Here is an 18148-nt window from a genome sequence, read left to right as displayed (position 1 = left end):
GAATCAAATGACATCTATATTTAGTCAGATAGTCCAAGCCGGGCAGCTGGGAGGGAGGGCAGATGGCTCACACCAACACCAGACTTTGGGAAGGGAGAGGGTTGTTTGAGTTCCAGTCAATACTTTCATATTTGCAACTGCGAGTCAAGACTGTATTGTAGAAAGTAGCATCAAAATTTTGTTTGCAAGTGTAAGCTTCACATTTACCAATATAACAAGGAATTTCACATTACTACAAGGCCGTGTGTCCACCAGGGTTTTGATTTTTCAAGATATAAACTCCAGTAAACTTCACTAAAAGCTAAGAGCGTTTAATAGCACTTTGGAGACGCAGCATTTGTTTGCTATGATGCACAATGTCACCAGAGGTAAAGATGCAGGAGAAAGTATGCCCTCCCTCCCTTGATCTGGATGGAATAAAGACTGAACCACAGAAGGAGAGGAGACAGACCTGCAGGTGTGCACAGGTCCATGAGGCTTTGAGGGCAGGGAAACATCTGCACTAGTAGAATCATCTGGCTCTCCTCTGTCGTACATGTTGGATGGAATGTATTGTCTTCATTACATTCTTCTCTCTAACGGTTTTTAGATGAGTGGGTAAAAAGAGACCTAGATGATCGCAGCAATTTACCCAAATTTGCTTCCAATGAAAACAATATGAAAGACACACACCAGCTTCAGGAGAAATGCTTTGGTGGACACGGGCCCTTTGGAGGTCGTAACCGTAATCGAAGCCACAATTTTAATAACGCCAGACAATTATTGCGTGAGGTGATGCGTAATTTTTTTATGTATCTGCTCTGCACACGATTAAACGGAAAGGAATGGCTTATTACCTGCATGCAAAATTAGACTTTGGTATATGCATTGCATGCATTGTGATCATGCAAAATTGTTATTATTTTAACAAAGATGTGGATGGTTTTTGCCTGGAATTTTCAGAGAGGGTTATCCATACCTCATAAAAACTACCTTTAAAGTAGTGTAATGAACTAGATTGGCTAGAAACACGTAAAGGTTCAGAAATGCATGCAGTATAAATGATCTGGAATGATGTGCATACTCTCAGACACATGACTTATTTCTTATTGCCTACTACTTTCTGGCATGCAGCCATTAATGATCACTTAGCTATTTGATATGCAAATCTTTGGGGAAAGTGCTGATCCTGACAAAATTATAAAGCAAATTTATGTATCTTGCAAAACTGTAGATAAATGTCATACAGATCCTTTGGTAGATGTTATATGGACAAAAAATAAAATAAGTAACTTTTGACTCTATTTAAAGATGTTTGATTACTAAAAATAAAATTAAAAAAATTAAGCTGTGATGTAAATGGTATAATAATGAGTAACGGATAATTTTAGCTATAATTGAACTACACACAAACCCCACTGCTTTAAATCTGTACCACAAAGTGTCCAGACAAGCTGACATACAGCGATACATACTAGTTAGTCTCAGTATTTTCATCGTTTCAAAGCTTCAAAGATGTACCCTGTACTCACAGTTTCCCCCTCAGCTCTAATAAGGAAATTGTCATTTCTTGGTGTCTTACGATCGTACAAAACCCCAACTTTGCTGCCTCCTTTTGATTTGGAGTGTGAAATATGAAGAGCTAGCCTGTTAAGATCAGCTACAAATTGTACCTTTTAAGTACTGCTCAAGGACTGGATTGTAAAACAGCTATCAATATCTATTGATTGATTATGTAACCAGCCTAAGACGTGTCAGCTCATTAGACTTGGGAGTTACTGTTGTTTTGTCGTGATTTAGTTCTTTCCTTTTCCTGACGACATCATACTGCAGTACTGTTATTTTCTAATCCAATGCCATCTCAAGTGCGACTATGTTCTCTTGATAATGTGCAAATTCAGGGATAGCGAAAGTGTAAGCAGGCATCACACCTCTCTGACTAACTCATTCACCGTAATGATTGAGGTCACTGGGCATATACCCATCGTGGTTCAAACAACATAGTAGCTTGTACATAAATTCTGTCAGATAACATTTCCCTAGATATGAGCAGATTTTATATTGAATGATAATTTAATTAGACTTCCTTTAGTTTCACTCTGTCCACACTGATTTATTTATGATGCAGTTCCTAAATGTGCATGTCAGATGCAGGCTCAGTCTCTCTATTCTGCAGTAAATAGATTTCATAGCTGCCACACAGCTTAAACGAGTGATTGTACTGTGAACCGAACAGAATGAACATGTGCTTTTACAGCCAGACCCCCTAAGCTCAGGGTTCAAAATTGTTTAGGAATCACTTGGAAATTCACAGAATTGCTCTGCTTTGCCTTTGTGGGACCTTAGTTGCTGATAGCACAATAGAAGCAGAAGGGCGGGTCGGTCGCTTTGCTATTGTTAATGCAGTGTAGGTGGCATTGTGCATTGGGCACAGAGGCTAAGTGGAGATGGTGCTGGCAGCCTAGACAATCCAGATGATTGATTTCCTCTTTGGAGGCAAGGCATGTGGTGTGCACATCCGCTGTTTCTGCGTGACACTGTGGTGTGACTGTGTGATCTATGGGCCACCTGTGGCCAGGATTCTGATTTATACAATGACACAGAGCTGACTGTGCCAGCGTTGGTAATAGCTCTGTGAGTGCTGCAACCCCCTGAGGGGCATTTTCACTCTACCACATACAGAGAAACCCTTCCACATGCCCCTGAGATGATGAGTGAGAGAATCTGATTGTAGTTAGGACCCGGTCCATTTTGATTCTGTAAAAATCTGACTTATTATTTTTCTCACTTGTTGCTTCAAATAGAATTTCCCACTGAAGCACAATATACATTCCAATAAAATCCACTGATGAAGAAGGGCAGAAAAATACCAGACCGCAATATCCAAGGACGGTTTAATCAAGAGCAAATGGAGTCGGTTGTCCATTTGCCCTTGAATAATAATCTGGATGAGTGAGAATCTTCACCAACAGCAAAGATAGCAATACCCCAATACCCTTGTTTGTTCTAAGACAAAACCTTTGATTAGAATGTGAATTTTTAATTTACTCTTTGGGCACCCGAAGGACGGCAAAATGGAAAGAGCATCACCAATTTCACTTTCACGCTAGTCGTTTTTGCTGTCTCAGTGTACATTTTTGAATAATCTGATGAGCATGAGGAAAAGATGAACACGTTGTTTTATTTTCACAATGTCAGAGAATGTGAGATAAAATTCAGTTTGAAACGAACAGATTTTCACCTTATGTGATGCAAGTTTTGTTTTTTGTTTTTTTTTTGTCACTGCAGTGTTCTTGCCTTATTTTCACTAGATACTATTTGCCCAGTGTGTATCAAGAGGGCCACTGTTTTTCATTCTCCTTTAGTGACCCCTAAAACTTAGAGGCACAAGGATTGAAACCTGTGGGACTCCGGGTTGACCTGCTCAGATTTAGGATCATTAACAGCAACAACAAGGTCCCAGCCTTCTACATATAAGCTGTGAATTATCCAAAATATCCTGAAAACAGTACAGAGGCACCATCCCTCACCATATCAGCAGTTCATTAACATTCATTAAATGTTTTCTGTACATTTTGCAGGCCCTTATCTTCAAGCATAACAAACATTATCAGCCTGTCACCACCTATCAGAGCAATAAGTCACTAAGTTGTGCTTTAGTGGTGTGTCAGTCTCAACAAGTCAACAGAAACTGTCTTTGTTATTACAAAAAGATAAACTCCACATCTCCTACCTCATAAAGTATTCTCAGTTTAGCATCTTTACATGCGAACCTCTTAATCTTATCAAGTGTTCTTGCTACAGTCCCTTCAGTACTTCCCCCTTGGATATCACAAAGAAACAAGTGCAGCCCTTTATCAGGGAATGATTTACCTTCACATGGATAATGTATCTCATAGCTCTCAAATGCAATGCAGCCTTGTGTGTTGGGAAGCCAGGCATGTATAATGCCAACTTGCAATTATGAACACAATGGTTTGGTGAACTGCTTTCATGCATCCTCGCAGTCCCACTGACATTAAATGTAGTTCACATAATCAAATGACGACAGAGACACTGAGTGTTGCACAATGAGGTGAAGGCAGTGAGCAAGAGCACGCCTTACTGATTTCCTTGACCCACAGGTCACAGTTTAAACTAGCGTATGTGCTTGTGGAATATGAATGTTTTGGATAGAAAATAGAGAAATATATTGCCTCCAGATGTTCATTCAGTGCCCTCAAAGGACTTTGTATTCACCAAAAAGTAAATGGAGAGAGAAGCACAGTGTGTGTGTAGTGTTGGAGTGGGAGACTCTATAGAATGACCCTGAATCCTCAATGAGATCATAATAAGTGGATATAGGGCTGTGCAATGGAAATGTTTTTGAAGTCACAATATGGCCAACTGTAATTTCCAAAATCAGAGAAAATCTCGATATTTGTGAAAGGCTAACTGAGTCAAAACACTACTTCAAAAATACTCCAGACATGTACTGCCTACAGGTAATAATACGTCTTTCAATGAAAATTAGAATTACAGTGTACAATTAACTTTCTGTCCAATATTTGCAGATCACGTCGCAATTGCAATATCAGTCAAAACAGGAACATATAGACATTTTTCCAAATCATGTAGCCCTAACTGGTTAATGACAAGACACGTATATTATGAAGTAAATTTAGCAAATTTGTAGCCTTAAAGCTTTAGCCACCAGTTGAACAGTTGAGTTGCTAACATGTTGGCCTTCAATAACAGGACAGATATATTAGCAATAACCAGTTTGTCCATCATCTCTGCCGCAGTTATCTTTTGGGGATTGTCATTGATTCTCTGCAACCCCCAAAAAATATTATATTTGATGCAAGAGAAGCTGTTGGGACATATGGCCAGTGAGTGCACTGAAAACAGAGTTTCTGGGAGTGTACTACAAAGCTGACAGCCTGCTGGGCTTAAATATTGGGTTTAAGAAAGACAGTGTCGGTGTGTGTTCGTGTGCGTGTGTGTGTGTGTGTGTGTGTGTGTGGTGTGTGTGTGTGTGTGTGTGTGACTTTTAAGGCTACATTTCCCACAACTCTGTAGAGTGGACAGTTCCATCTTAAACAAACTGTTATGGATAAGTGACAAGCTCTCCCATACACAAATCTTATTCATGAAAAGGCCCTAAAATAAAGATTTCAGTTATTTATTTGTCTTTTTTGAAGAAGATAATAAGGTAATTGTCCTGAGATCATCTGGCGGGGAATTTCAAGGCCATGTGTACAATCAGTAAAGGCCGATAATCTTTGGTTGTAAGGCGAGATTCACAAACAGTCAGAGGAGGAACTGGGCTCACACGGCTTTAAAAACAAGCAATACAATTTTAAAATCCATTACAGAAGTCCCTTTTGGCCAGGGAAGGCTAGCAAGATCAGAATAATGTTGCCAGCCCCTCAAGAACCAAACGTGGGTTCTGTGGTTTACCTGCCACCTGTTGAAAGTGAATGAAGAAGAAGAAGAAGGAGAATCTACATAGAACCTTGGCCCACGCTCACTCAGTGTGCCAACCAACCTGCTCTCCTTATTTTAGTGAGAAAAGCATTTTCGCCTGCTTGGCTGCTGGGTTGAACAACTATTCTGGAGAAAATGTGGAAACAGCACATTTAATTTGCAATTATTTCATTTCATAGCGGACTTGTTCCTTTAAGTGAGAAGATTGTGTCCATCAGGGTAATCTTTTATCGGTTGTGTCTTTTCCTTCAGAGCATCTTTGAGTCTCTTTCATCTGAGGAAAAGCGTTTGAGAGGAGAGGGCTGACCTTCGAGCCAGACAACTGGACGGTTGGCGTTATTGCATGCACAGGTTCCATTGTAGATGGAACATCAACAAAATGTTTCTCTTAATCCAGCATATTATCTTGGTGTTCACATTCAAGATTGCAAATATGCATTCTTGTTGTAGCTGACTGGCACCACACAGGGGAAACAGATACCCAGAGGGTCTGGAGCAGGAGGTGGAGCATGACATGTGTGTCTATATTACAGGTGCCAAATGATGAAAGGCAGGGTGAGTCTCCAAAATGGAGAGAAGACGGCTGGGAGCTCTGCGGCTACTTGCAGAAGGATAGGGTTAACAGTCAGCTTGACTGTACTGTGATGACATCAAGCTGATGAATTCCTGTATAAACTCCATGAATCAGAGCCTGATTGACTTTCATCATACAAGGATGCAGAATTTATGTCTGTAACCAGCCCTCACATCAGATGCATGTGAGCCAGATGGTGAATGAGACGCCCAAGACACTCAATGTCAGCTGGGATTGGCTCTGACTCCCCACGACCCTGTACTGAACAAGTGGTGGAGTTAATGGATAATGAAAAATGAATGATTTATACAGAAACAGGAACCACATGCTATGTAATGGATTCCTACATGACACCGGATGCCAGCATAAATCTTTTGTTTTAAATATCTTCCTTAACCTACACGGATGAATGAAGAGGATACAAAATATGCAGGATGTTTCATTTTATACACAAAATTTCTATGAAAAAGAAAAAATATAATCATTGCAAAATCAAATGTTGCCTTCTGGAGGACAAAACTGAAAACACAGCCAGTCCCAAATCGATTCTTTAAAAGCACCGATTTATTTCCAAACAGATGAGTCAGCCTTTTTTCTTCTCATTTAAGGAGAGAGATTTGTTATCGTTGTTGCACCTTTTTATTCTGTAATTAAAAAAAAAAAACAACAACACGATACTATACACGGGGGATATTCAATAAATGTATTTTTTGTTTGTTTGCACCAAGGAAGTTTTAAAAAATGAAGAATAAAACAGGAGGACAACAGGTAGAGCAACAATGAGAACATAAACTCAAGAGAAGGCCACACAATAAAATCTAGATTGTAGTGTTTTAGTTTGTTTGAAATTCCAAATTTTCAAATTCCATAGCTTGAACCTACAATGGTCGTAGAAATGACAGAAAACCACTTAAGTTTTTTAAATTTTTTTTATCAATATTGTTATTTCTTTTTACTCCAAACTAATTAAAATACAGTTGAAGAAGGATTGATCAAGTTGTGAGTGGTATCAAAAGATGAATATATTGCAGCACAATAGGGAAATCAACCACGGCAGGCAGGGTTTTGGCCCCTCTCAGGTTCTATTATAACTAACTTTAATAGCTATTTCCATGGAACAGTAAATAAATAAATAAAGTCATGAATGGAATCCTTCTTTTACCATTCGCAATGAGAGAATAGATTCTGAAAAATAGGCATGTAATCCCAACCTTGATAATCCTACAGTTCCGTGCTCACTTAATGAAGGATTAAAAAAAAACAAAAAAAAACAGAAATAATGAAAATAAATATATAAATAAAACACTCAAACTAACCTTGACAGAAAATGCTCGTCCTTGTCCCTGAGCTTCACATTCAGCGTGAATTTAAAAGTGACCCATTGAATAGAAATGTGCTTGTTGTTGTTGTTGTTGTTGTTGTTGTTTGCGTCAATAATCATGCTCAACTTGAATAGATGAACACTTGTCAAAAGGAAAGAGAGAGAGATGATAATGTTGTTGGACCCTCTCGTTTCTCCTCCAGGCTAGGGTTTATTGAACAGTCACTGCCTGAAGATGTTTGGCAAAGGGTGACTGTTTTTTCTTTCTTTCTTTCTTTCTTTCTTTTTTTTTAATTTTCAGTCAGCGCCAACCTTGTAACTCTTCTCTGATTTTTTTTTTTTTTTCGCCCTCCCAACGGGGAACCTGACTCTATTTTCCGGAACATTTGAGTCACTACAACAAAGGCACACCTGGTTTTGTCAGCCAACGAAATAACTTAATCACATCACCTTGATCACAAGCAAAGCACATGACACAAAATAACAACAAACAAAACAAAAAAAACAACATTTAGAAATACAGACATAAAAATGCCTGACGTGTGTAACAAAACAACAACACTCATTTATTTTCAGCAGAAGATGCAGTATGAGTTGCCCAATTACTTATGACTTTGTCCCTTACAAAATGCAAGACTCTGATTGAGAATGAAACTTTGCCAGCCAGCTGCATCATTCCTGTGTAGTTAGTATACAATGTTTAACTCCACGGAGACTGGAATTGGCCTCGGAAGACAACAATCCCAGGGCTTTTGTACATTTTTACCGAACAGGAATATAATACAATACTGTTACCTTTGTCACTTTCATAAAACCAGGCAGATGCCATACTTCTCACCCTGTTTAAAAAAATCTAAATGATGTTAAAAATATTTAATATAACATATTTAACAAATAGGGCTGCACGGTGGTGCAGTGGTTAGCACTGTGGCCTCACAGCAAGAAGGTTCCGGGTTCGAGTCCCCGCTTGGGCACGGGATCTTTCTGTGTGGAGTCTTCCCTGTGCCTGCGTGGGTTCTCTCTGGTACTCCGGCTTCTTCCCACCATCCAAAAACATGCAATTGGGGACGAGGCTGATTGATACTCTAAATTGACCGTAGGTATGAATGTGAGTGTGAATGGTTGTTCGTCTCTGTATGTTGGCCCTGCGATGGACTGGCGACCTGTCCAGGGTGAACCCCGCCTCTCGCCCGTTGACGCTGGGATAGGCTCCAGCCCCCCCGCGACCCTTAATGTGTAGGAATAAGCGGAAGATGACGATGGATTTATCAAATACAACTTTGGCAGAAATGATTAGAGTTAAGTTCAGCTTATATTATGTTTAGCCAATCATGACATACTATATCTTTGTTTCAAAGTACACAGTTAAATCTAAAAAAAAAAAAAAAAAAGGAAGAAAATTGCAGGAAAGGGCTTTTCTGAAGGGGGAAAATGTGCCAAATGTATTGGCATCCATGCACGTCGTACCACTTCGCTAAGTATTTGCACTGTCAACAGGATTGTTTGAAAGACAAACTTTCCAGTGTTGAAATTCTTCTTTAAGAACAGTAATGGAACTGTTTGTGAGCCTTTGGAGTGGCTATCTACTGAGAGCTAATTATATAATGATCCTAATTGATGTACTAGTCAGGACTTATCATTAAGACGGAAGGCACTCCGCTTCAACACACAACCATGCAGTGTAAAGTCAAGGCATGTCAAAGCAACACAGGACTTAGACACAGAATACAAGTCCTGAGATAAATTCACCCATTAAATCATCTCATTAATCAAATCACTGAATCAAACCTTCTAATGACTTCTAATGCACTTTCATTGCTGCTATCAACACCTCAGAGAAACCGGCCTCAACACACTTGTGGAGGAATCAGTGTGTACAGAAATGCTTGTCGCTGGGGGGGCGGGGGGCCTTTGACAGTTCACTTTGTACCCTTTATGTTCATCAAAAGGTGCCCTTCTGGCCTTTTTGAAGACCAGTATTGTACTTGGGAACACATTTACCTTTGAGGATACATTCTTTAGAAGTAGACTTGTAAAAGTACACAACTGTTCTTGTGTCAAACCTCCAGTATGTGTGGCTGAGATGCAGTGGAATAAAAATGCCTCCATTCCTGGATCCAGAAAGGGAACATTTCAGGAGATGCGTGGTTGTTATTTTGGCTTGTAAATTACGAGATTTTGAAAGCCATTGGGCCAGGGTGAGAAAACAGAGTGGCTGCGTGGTTTTTGTTTTTTTGTTTTTTTTCTGTCGAGTGACTTAAATCCATCAAATGTTGAATTCGTATCCTCTCACCATTATTCATCCACCAAATGTCATCGACCAGGGACAATCAATCAACACACAAAAAGCATGACATATATGATAACGAAGATGATGTAAATATCAACAATTCAATACAGTGAGCAAAAACAAGAGAACCGACCATGTTGAGAACATGGATAACGTTTGATAGGATTCAGTAAATTTTAAAGTATGGACACAACTGCTGAGTGGGGACTGCTGTTGCAGAAGTAATTCAAATTAAAAAAAAAACCCAGTAAGGCAAATTTGCAATTATCTTTCAAGATATCCTGCTGATGTTGGCCACCTCATCATCTATCAAAATCTGCAGCCAGTGTTTGATGGTTTCAAGAGAGTATTTTGGTAATGTTTGGACTGTAAGCTTCTGTATCCCCTTCACAGAGAGAGTCTCACTCACACTGATGCAGCCAGACTGGCCATCATGAACAAAAACACAGAGGCTCAAGTTGCAATGAACAGGTTATAGATGGATTATGACTTGATTCTCTGTTCAGGACACTATTACGCCACTATATCCTTAGAAAATGGCCTGTTTTCTGCGACGGTAATAATGTTCTAAATCACACAGGAGCTTTAAAAAGCAAGAAAAACTATACTTAAGCCTCCACATGCTAAAACAATACCTCCTCCTGAACAACAACATTTTCACAGAGCAGAAATCCTTGTTTTCTTTACTATATCCAGCTCAACAGATGTACATAATGGATCACTTCTGTATAGTGTGTGTGTGTGTGTGTGTGTGTGTGTGTGTGTGCGTGTGTGTGTGTGTGTGTGTGTGCGTGTGTGTGTATGTGTGTTTGTATTTGCAAGTTGTTCTATGATTCATAAATGTGATGTTGTTGTTTGTGACTTTGTGTGTGTGTGTGTGTGTGTGTGTGTGGGGGGGGGGGGGGTAAAGCCCCAGTGCCCATGTAATATGATTGTAGTGTAGCTTGCTGTGCCTCAGAGGTGTGTTGCATAGTTATTGAGGCCAGGGAAAGGCCACTGGGGTTTCTGTCTAATACAGTTTTAACGGCAGAATATCGCTGCACAGGCATACATTTGATAGAAGACTCCCCTATATATGTGACAGAGCCCTGCACGCCTGTGTATGCATGAATGTGTGTATGAGAGGGAACATGAAGGAAGTGATTGAACATGTGTGACTGGAAGGAAGGGCAGGAAAATCCCTCAAAACTGCAGAAGTGCAATATACCTGGCCCAACACCTGGCTCGATGGGCGCCAGCCAACTAGGCCAATGTCTCAGAATGACCTTTCTGCAATGGACAGCACATATGGCTGCAGGTATGGAAGTGACCATGGCGGATCTGAGAGGTTGTCCTGCTCACTGGTAGTCCGAGCACACACATTCATCACCGGCCTTCCCACAGGGCCCTTTGTGTTTCACAGCATTCACCGGGATGCATTATGGGATAGGGTACCATGTGGTGTCTTTGTTACATAGAGCAGTATTTGCACCTGTGTGTCTGTAAAGGTCCCTAAAGGACGATATGAGACCTTTGGTTATATGCAGTATGTTTCAGCCCATTAAATGCAAACTGGATGTGAAATGTTGATGCCATTTTTAATGGATATCAAAGCTTTCAGGCACAATTTGGTCAATAAACAATAACCATTACCTTTTTTTTTTTTCTCTTCCCACTCACATTATCCTCACATGGTCATGAAGTTCCAACTGTCCTTACGAATGTGTTCAATGATGCTCTGATTTCTGAATAGCCAACTGAAGAAAAAACTGCAAATAATGAATACTGAATTAATACAAGACAAGCAAACATGCATTGTTTAATAAAGGAGTAGAATTTAGTCTCTTCATACTTTACAGAGATTGTTGTGCAAGGACTCACAAGACACGGAATACTAGCTGGCATGAATAAAGAATCTGTACTGTATATGGCACAATGTAGAAGATCTAGAGAGCATCTCAAAGAAGCATAAAAAGCATATTCAACTTCTTCTGACGGGAGAGCATCAACTCCACTGCTGAGTTTCATGTTGCTCCACATATTCATCAAATGCGTATAAAATATGAAGTCACATACACATAAACTCAAAAGGAAACTTTCTAGAAAAAAAACTCAGACAAGTAAAGAGCATGTAATGTAATGACCCAGATTCTTTAACAAGGAAATAAAAGCTCATCAAAGTGATGGAGCTGTCGTCACGGAGGGCACCTCTGCGTCGTGCAGCATTTCTTTACCTGTCAATGTTAGTCACACTGCCACCTGTATTTGAACCCCATTTTATACCTCAAAAGAAACATAATAAAGTGAGATATAATGGAACGAGGGACAATGCTGACAAATCACAATTCATAATACACAAGCGTGGCTTGGCTCTTTCTTAGAGACTGTGTGAGAAGCTCCGCCATCCGGGAGGAGCTCGGCTTCGAGCCGCTGCTCCTTTACATCGAGAGGAGTCAGATGAGGTGGCTCTTGCATCTGGTCAAGATGCCTTCCAGATGCCTTCCTGAGGAGGTGTTCAGGGCACGTCTAAACTGTAGGAGGCCTTGGGGAGGACCCAGGACGCGTTGGAGAGACTATGTCTCTCAGCTGGCCTGGGAACACCTTGGGGTCCCGCATGAAGAGCTGGATGAAGTAGCCGTGGAGATGGAAGGCTGGGTCTCTCTGCTTAGGATAAGTGGACGAAGATGGATGGATGGATGGATGGAATACACAAGTGTTTTATAACAAAGATATGAATAAATGTGTAAAATTATATAGGGATTGATTATAGAGCATCCCTCACTCCTCTAAAGGGAATCATTGTCCATTCATTTGTAAAAAAGGACATAAAATAAAATGAAACCAAATTCTCTTCATGAAATGCGTTTAGCATCACCATGGTACAATATACAAGTTTCAGATTTGCCAATGATGATACTTTGATCTGAATTTGGATAAAATTCTGTTTTTATTTTCCATGTGTGTGAATCAAATATGGTTAAATGTGAGACCAAAAGAATATTAGTGACTGTATTAAGGAGTATATAAGATCATGAATACATGTAATGTTGACAGCAGCCAAAATGACAATTTTTTTTTCTAACATAATGAAAGTTTTGATGAACTTGTACATGTCTTAAAGGTCATTTTCAAAAGACATCGAACAAGAGGCTACAGAGGCCTGGAGTGGCCATAAAGTAAAATAAATAGATAAATGGTTGTGAGAAATAATGTTTTCATTCAGTTTTGTTTTTTTTCTTCATAATTTGTAGACCACAAGACATACTTCCCTGCATTTAATTCACTCTTGACCCGGTGTAGTCGCTCAAAAAAGAAAAAAAAGAAAAAATAAAGTGGTGATGTGTATTTGGGATGTTCATAAATGTTCATTCTTCTCTCTGATTGTGTGTGTTACAGCTGCTGTCAGACAGCCAGATCAACATGGTGAAGGTAGTGAACTCGGTGAGCGATGCTCTCAACGCCATGCAAAAAGAGAACGTTGGCCTGAAGGCACGTGTCAAGGCAGACTTGCAGAGGGCGCCAGTCAGAGGCGCTCGTTTCAAGGGCTGCTCCAATGGTAAGAGAAATGAAGCATGGCTCCATTCCAGGCATATTTCATTTGTGAGTCCCTGTTTAATTCGATCATTTGTGGGTATCTATACATTTGACCTTTTGTTTTCTTTTGTATTGTTAGCCTTTGAAAAATGTATTTCATTGTGGTACGTCCGGCTTCCGTCTCCCTACATATTCATTCAGGATGACCTCTCCTGGTGATTTCAGTCTGTTTCTGTGGGCTACAGCTTATCCACGACCCTATCCAGTGGCCTTGGTTGAGATTTTTACTTATGCCAGACATGGCTTGCATGTGAACTGGGATGTGTTGCTGAGAGACAGAAAAGGACCTCAGGCATCATCCCTTTGGAAGGCTGTTAACCAGGCTCAGTGTATCCAGTGGAATTCCCCTGTTGGATTTGCCTTGCATAGGTAGCCAAGGAACACAGCGTGAAGGCTGCACATGTATCCAGCAGAGTACCGAGACACAGAGCCTGTTCATATTACTGTACGTGATGGATGTTTATTGAGATGCAGCGCAGGCAGGTGTTAGACATGTCAGTTCAATGTAACAAAGACATATTTGAAATACTTCCATTTTACCTTTTCTCCTTGTGGAGGTGAAATTCAGGGTTTCCCACCCTATTCTACTTACACCTATTTTACTTCAAGGCCTATCTATTAACACCTGGGGTCTGTTTAAAAAGAGAGATATCATATTATTTAAGCAAATCTGCTCATCAGCTTTCTAGTCTAATAATCTATTTGAAGTTCATGAATTGTCTGAAGACGCCACTTAAGTTTGGAACGTTTTAGCGCCTTCTCTCTCAAGGGTTTTGGGCTCTGCATCGTCACCTCTCTGACAAGGCTATATTTAATGTAATACTTATTTTATCCACACAAATGACTTTGTGGCAGTGATATGGTAATGCTATACTATTCTTCCCTCACTTCAGGAACTTATTCATTACTGCGGCTGCATGGTAGCAGTAAGCTTTGCAGACCAGAGATGGGTTTTATAGAACTAAATTTGATATTTTAGTATATTTTTTCGATAAACTTTGTATGGGCTAAACATGAAATCATTCAATTTCAATTCAATTTGAAATACTTCCTTGGCCTGGTAAAGGTCACTCACACGCCACACATGGGCCGTGGACCAGTGGCTGGGAAACATGGCTGTGCATGATGCATTGGATGTTAAGTGACGACCTTTGGCAGAAGCAATAGCAAGAGCAATGCTCAGTAGATGTCATCAGATATTGGTTCCTAAAACCTTTTAGCATGGTCATCGCAAAGGTAAAACTCCTCGCTATCAGGTGAAAAGATGCTTCAGACAACATTGCATGTGATGGGGACGCGTGAAGCAGCACCAGAGCAGCAGAGGAGGCGGAGCAGTGACCAGCACAGCGTGGTTGGGAGAACTGGAGATGTACAATTGGGAAGAAAAGCAGAGGGAAAAGAACAAATATGTCGATTAAAACAAACAAAACAAGTGAAGTGATCCAGTTTGAAGCCCAGCTGATGATACAGGTTTTTGTCAAAACAAGGAAACCCTGAAGATTTAGCAGACACTGCTGACTACGTGAGGCAGACCTCTAGAGACAGAGTGCAGACTGAATAGAGAACACTCAGACGAGACACAGCAGTTTTGTTTTTCTACCCTTTGCTATGAAAGCATTCAAAGAGTTTTGGGACACAACCTTTCAGAGGACACGAGTAAACTCCAGCGTTCCCGTGACTCCAGGAATTGAGACTAGGATTTTCGGGGGGCAAGATGGACACAAGATGGCTTTTCTCTCTTTACGGCCACTCCAGAACTCCATAGATGAACCGTTGTTGATGTTCTTCCTGTCAAATCCCGTCAGTTCTTTTCCTCTTTAAGCAGGTCATCCATTAGCAAGCTAATGCTACCTAGTTCTGTATAATAGCGCCACCCTGCAAAGAGTCATTTCCTTCATGAGGATTATAATGCTACTGACTCGTATCAAAGAGGTGTTGATTTATTCAGTGGTCATTTTGGATGGTTTTGATCTGTTCTGGGTTATGCACTTTCCCTCTGTTTGAGTCTCTGTCCATGGTGCTGAACACCATCTCATCATTTTCCTGCTTTAATAAGATTATCTGAAGCAATCGGTAAACAGCTGCTTGCAACAGAGCAGAACTGGGGGAGGTAATTAATTATAAATCAATCAACCAAGAAATTATTTACTAGATCTTTGCACAATTCAAAACATGTATCACCCTTTTGTGTTATAATGTCCTCCAGCTTTGTTTTAATTTGCTGTCTCTTTACTTTATATTAATGGTACCAGCAAAAAAGACAAAAATGTAAACAAATAAATATTGTTGGCAAGGAAGTTGTGAGCATTTCCTCTCTGTACGTATAGAGAACGCAATCACAATCTTGATGCAATGAAAAACACAATTTGTTCATGTTTTTGTGTCAAAGAGGGCAGCGTCACGTTGGAGCTGCTTGTACTAACTTATTCAGCAACGAATGTTGAAGGTTGTAAGGATGGTTGCGTCAGCCGTGCTGTGGCCGTCGGAGTGGCGTTGTTGGAGAACCGTTAAAAGACTGCTCCTGTTCTCATTATTTTATACAAAGCCTGCGGCAACAGGTGTTCACTCAGTGATCTGTCAGGGGGTTTCAGCTCATTATTGATATTTTTTCCAGCATAAGCAAATTCCCCATTGCAATATCTTTTTTAAATGAGAAAAAGAAGTCACATGCCTGTTATGAAAGCAATTAATTTTTGGTGAGTTTAAATCTAAAAATGAAAACCACAATAAGCGCATTAATTATTAGGTTCTTAAAATATTTAGACCTTTTTATGAGACATTTATACTACACGCAGGACTGAGATCCATTTCCCGCTTGAGGCTTGAATTTTCTATCATTGTTGAAAGAGATATAAGGGAATAAAGGTGAGCGAGAGATTTCTCAGTTTATTTCAATAAAGGATAAGACCCAGAAAAATGCATATCATGAATTTTTAGTTCTTAATGTTCTGCATCGGTGAATCTGTCAAGAATTCAAGGTTTGACCTTGATTATTTAAACAGCAACAGCAAACTTGTGCTCATTTTTGACATGTCATTATACTGTCCTGTGCTCTATACTGTATGAGGAAGTCAGACAGCAATGCACTAGTTCACACCGCAGCTGTAACCGTACATGTAGCTTCCATATAAATACCTGTGAAAAAAGAAAGAAGAAGTGTACATGTTTATATGTATACATGTATGTGTGTGTATATTCTGTATATATATGTTGTCATCAGACATAAGACATTGGCAATTACAACAATGCTTAAGGGGTAATTTATCTGACTGATAAATGATGAATCATTCTTTGCGACTTGAGTTGATGATATGTAACATGCAAATATCCAGCGAGAGCTTCCCACTGACCTACTTAAAGCATAAACATCCTTAAGCGACGCGAAGGCTTCAGCTTTCTAATTGAACTGACCCAGCAGGAGCAGCAGCAGATTTCAGCGCTATGGAAGAACCTTCACATGATTTCTCTTCAAGGTTTTTGCACAGGATTCTTTGAAAGCACTTTGAAACAAAGATAATAGCTTCTTTTTTTCTTTTTTTTACTGCATACTGAACCTTAAAAAAAACCCTACCCAGCATATTTGAGATACATATTTTGTGCATATGCATGTAGACAACATATTAAAAGCATCTTAAGAAAGCAGCCCCCAGTCAGGACAAACTAAAAACCAAGCAGCAAGTCAGCGATTTTGTTGAATTGAGCGCATCACAGAGACACCTTCATGACAAGAGAACACCTACAACACCTGAAAACCTCAGCGCTAATCACAAACCACGCGGATGTTTTGAAAGCATCATCTCTATTTGTGCCATGGCTCAAACGTAGAGTGGTGGTCTCGCATTCAAGCGGTTCTGTGTCAAAGTGTTCTTGAGAAAGATACTGAAGCCATAATTGCTCCTGATGAGTAGGTGTGCCTGTGTGTGTGTGTCTGTTTGTGTGTGGCAGCATTGTAAAGTGCTTTGAGTTCTGCTTAGGTACGAAGGCACTGTATGAAAATGAGTCTGTGAGTTTATACACGTTCCTAATGTCGTATTATATTTCACAGTCTCAACCCATCGTCTGTAACCACCTTTAATTTTCTGGGCACGAGATTTCTTTTGTCCGTGACAGCGTGGTTTCAACTGGAAGTGTCTGTCACGGTGGAGAAATCCCTCAGTAAACACTGTCTCACCATGGGTGAAAGTTAAAAGATTCATTTGTAGTTTAGAAAACTTTATTTTACCATTAGTCACCGATGACTGCCTCTTGATAACTTTCACTGTTGGAAAATAGCATTCATGGAGGATCAATACAGTTGAAGTGACAGTGTTGGGCCAGTATGACTCAGAGATAGAGTGGTCATTTAATAACTGTAGGGTTGCCAGTTCAATCCTCGCTTCCCACAGAGAATGTGTCAAAGTTCTCCGCCATCAGTGTGCGTTCGTGTGTGTATGTATTTTATGTGTTTGTGAATGTGGCAAAAAATAACTGTAAAGTGCAAAAGAGAAAAGCCTGATATAAACACAGTCCATTTGCCATCCATTTGGGTCTGTGTTTTCTCCAAACCTAGCCCTATTTGCTACTTACCAATGATGCTATTGATCCGTATTTTTTCTCTCTTTTTTCTCCTCTCTTAAATAGTAGCTCTGTGAATATGAGCGTGAGGAGACCAGGGTCACACCGTGCAGCGCACGCAATGTAGAAGTCAGTGAATGGAACTCCATTTTTCTGTGGATATTAAAGGAGATCAGTGTGAAACTGGTGGCAATTTACATGTAAAATCAGGAAAGTGTAGGGGTCTAATTACATGCTGATGCATATGCGTACAGATAAAATGCAGTTTCTAAAATATAAATATAAAGTATGATATTAGTTTGCCATTTCACCTTTCATGTATGCATCCATGAGTTACCCAATGGAATTATGACTAATTTAATGGCCCACTTGTGTGTCATACGTGGTT

General features: G+C 40.0%; 1 protein-coding gene across 2 annotated transcripts in view; it reads left to right on the top strand.

Annotated features, from left to right (window-relative positions):
* Positions 1–18148, top strand: part of fibcd1b (fibrinogen C domain containing 1b) — a 128057-nt gene that overhangs the window by 48392 nt on the left and 61517 nt on the right. For both annotated transcript variants that reach the window (XM_086187198.1, XM_086187197.1), the window contains one exon: positions 13009–13168. In XM_086187198.1, coding sequence (XP_086043324.1) covers positions 13009–13168 — 160 coding nt within the window. The remainder of the gene's footprint in view (positions 1–13008; positions 13169–18148) is intronic.

Source organism: Aulostomus chinensis, chromosome 19 (genome assembly GCF_037954235.1).
Source record: "Aulostomus chinensis isolate RoL2024-O1b breed Wild chromosome 19, RoL_Achi_v1.0, whole genome shotgun sequence".
NCBI classification, from domain to species: Eukaryota; Metazoa; Chordata; class Actinopteri; order Syngnathiformes; family Aulostomidae; genus Aulostomus; species Aulostomus chinensis.
Note: the sequence above shows the minus strand (reverse complement) of the source record. Positions and strands in the feature narration are given on the sequence as shown.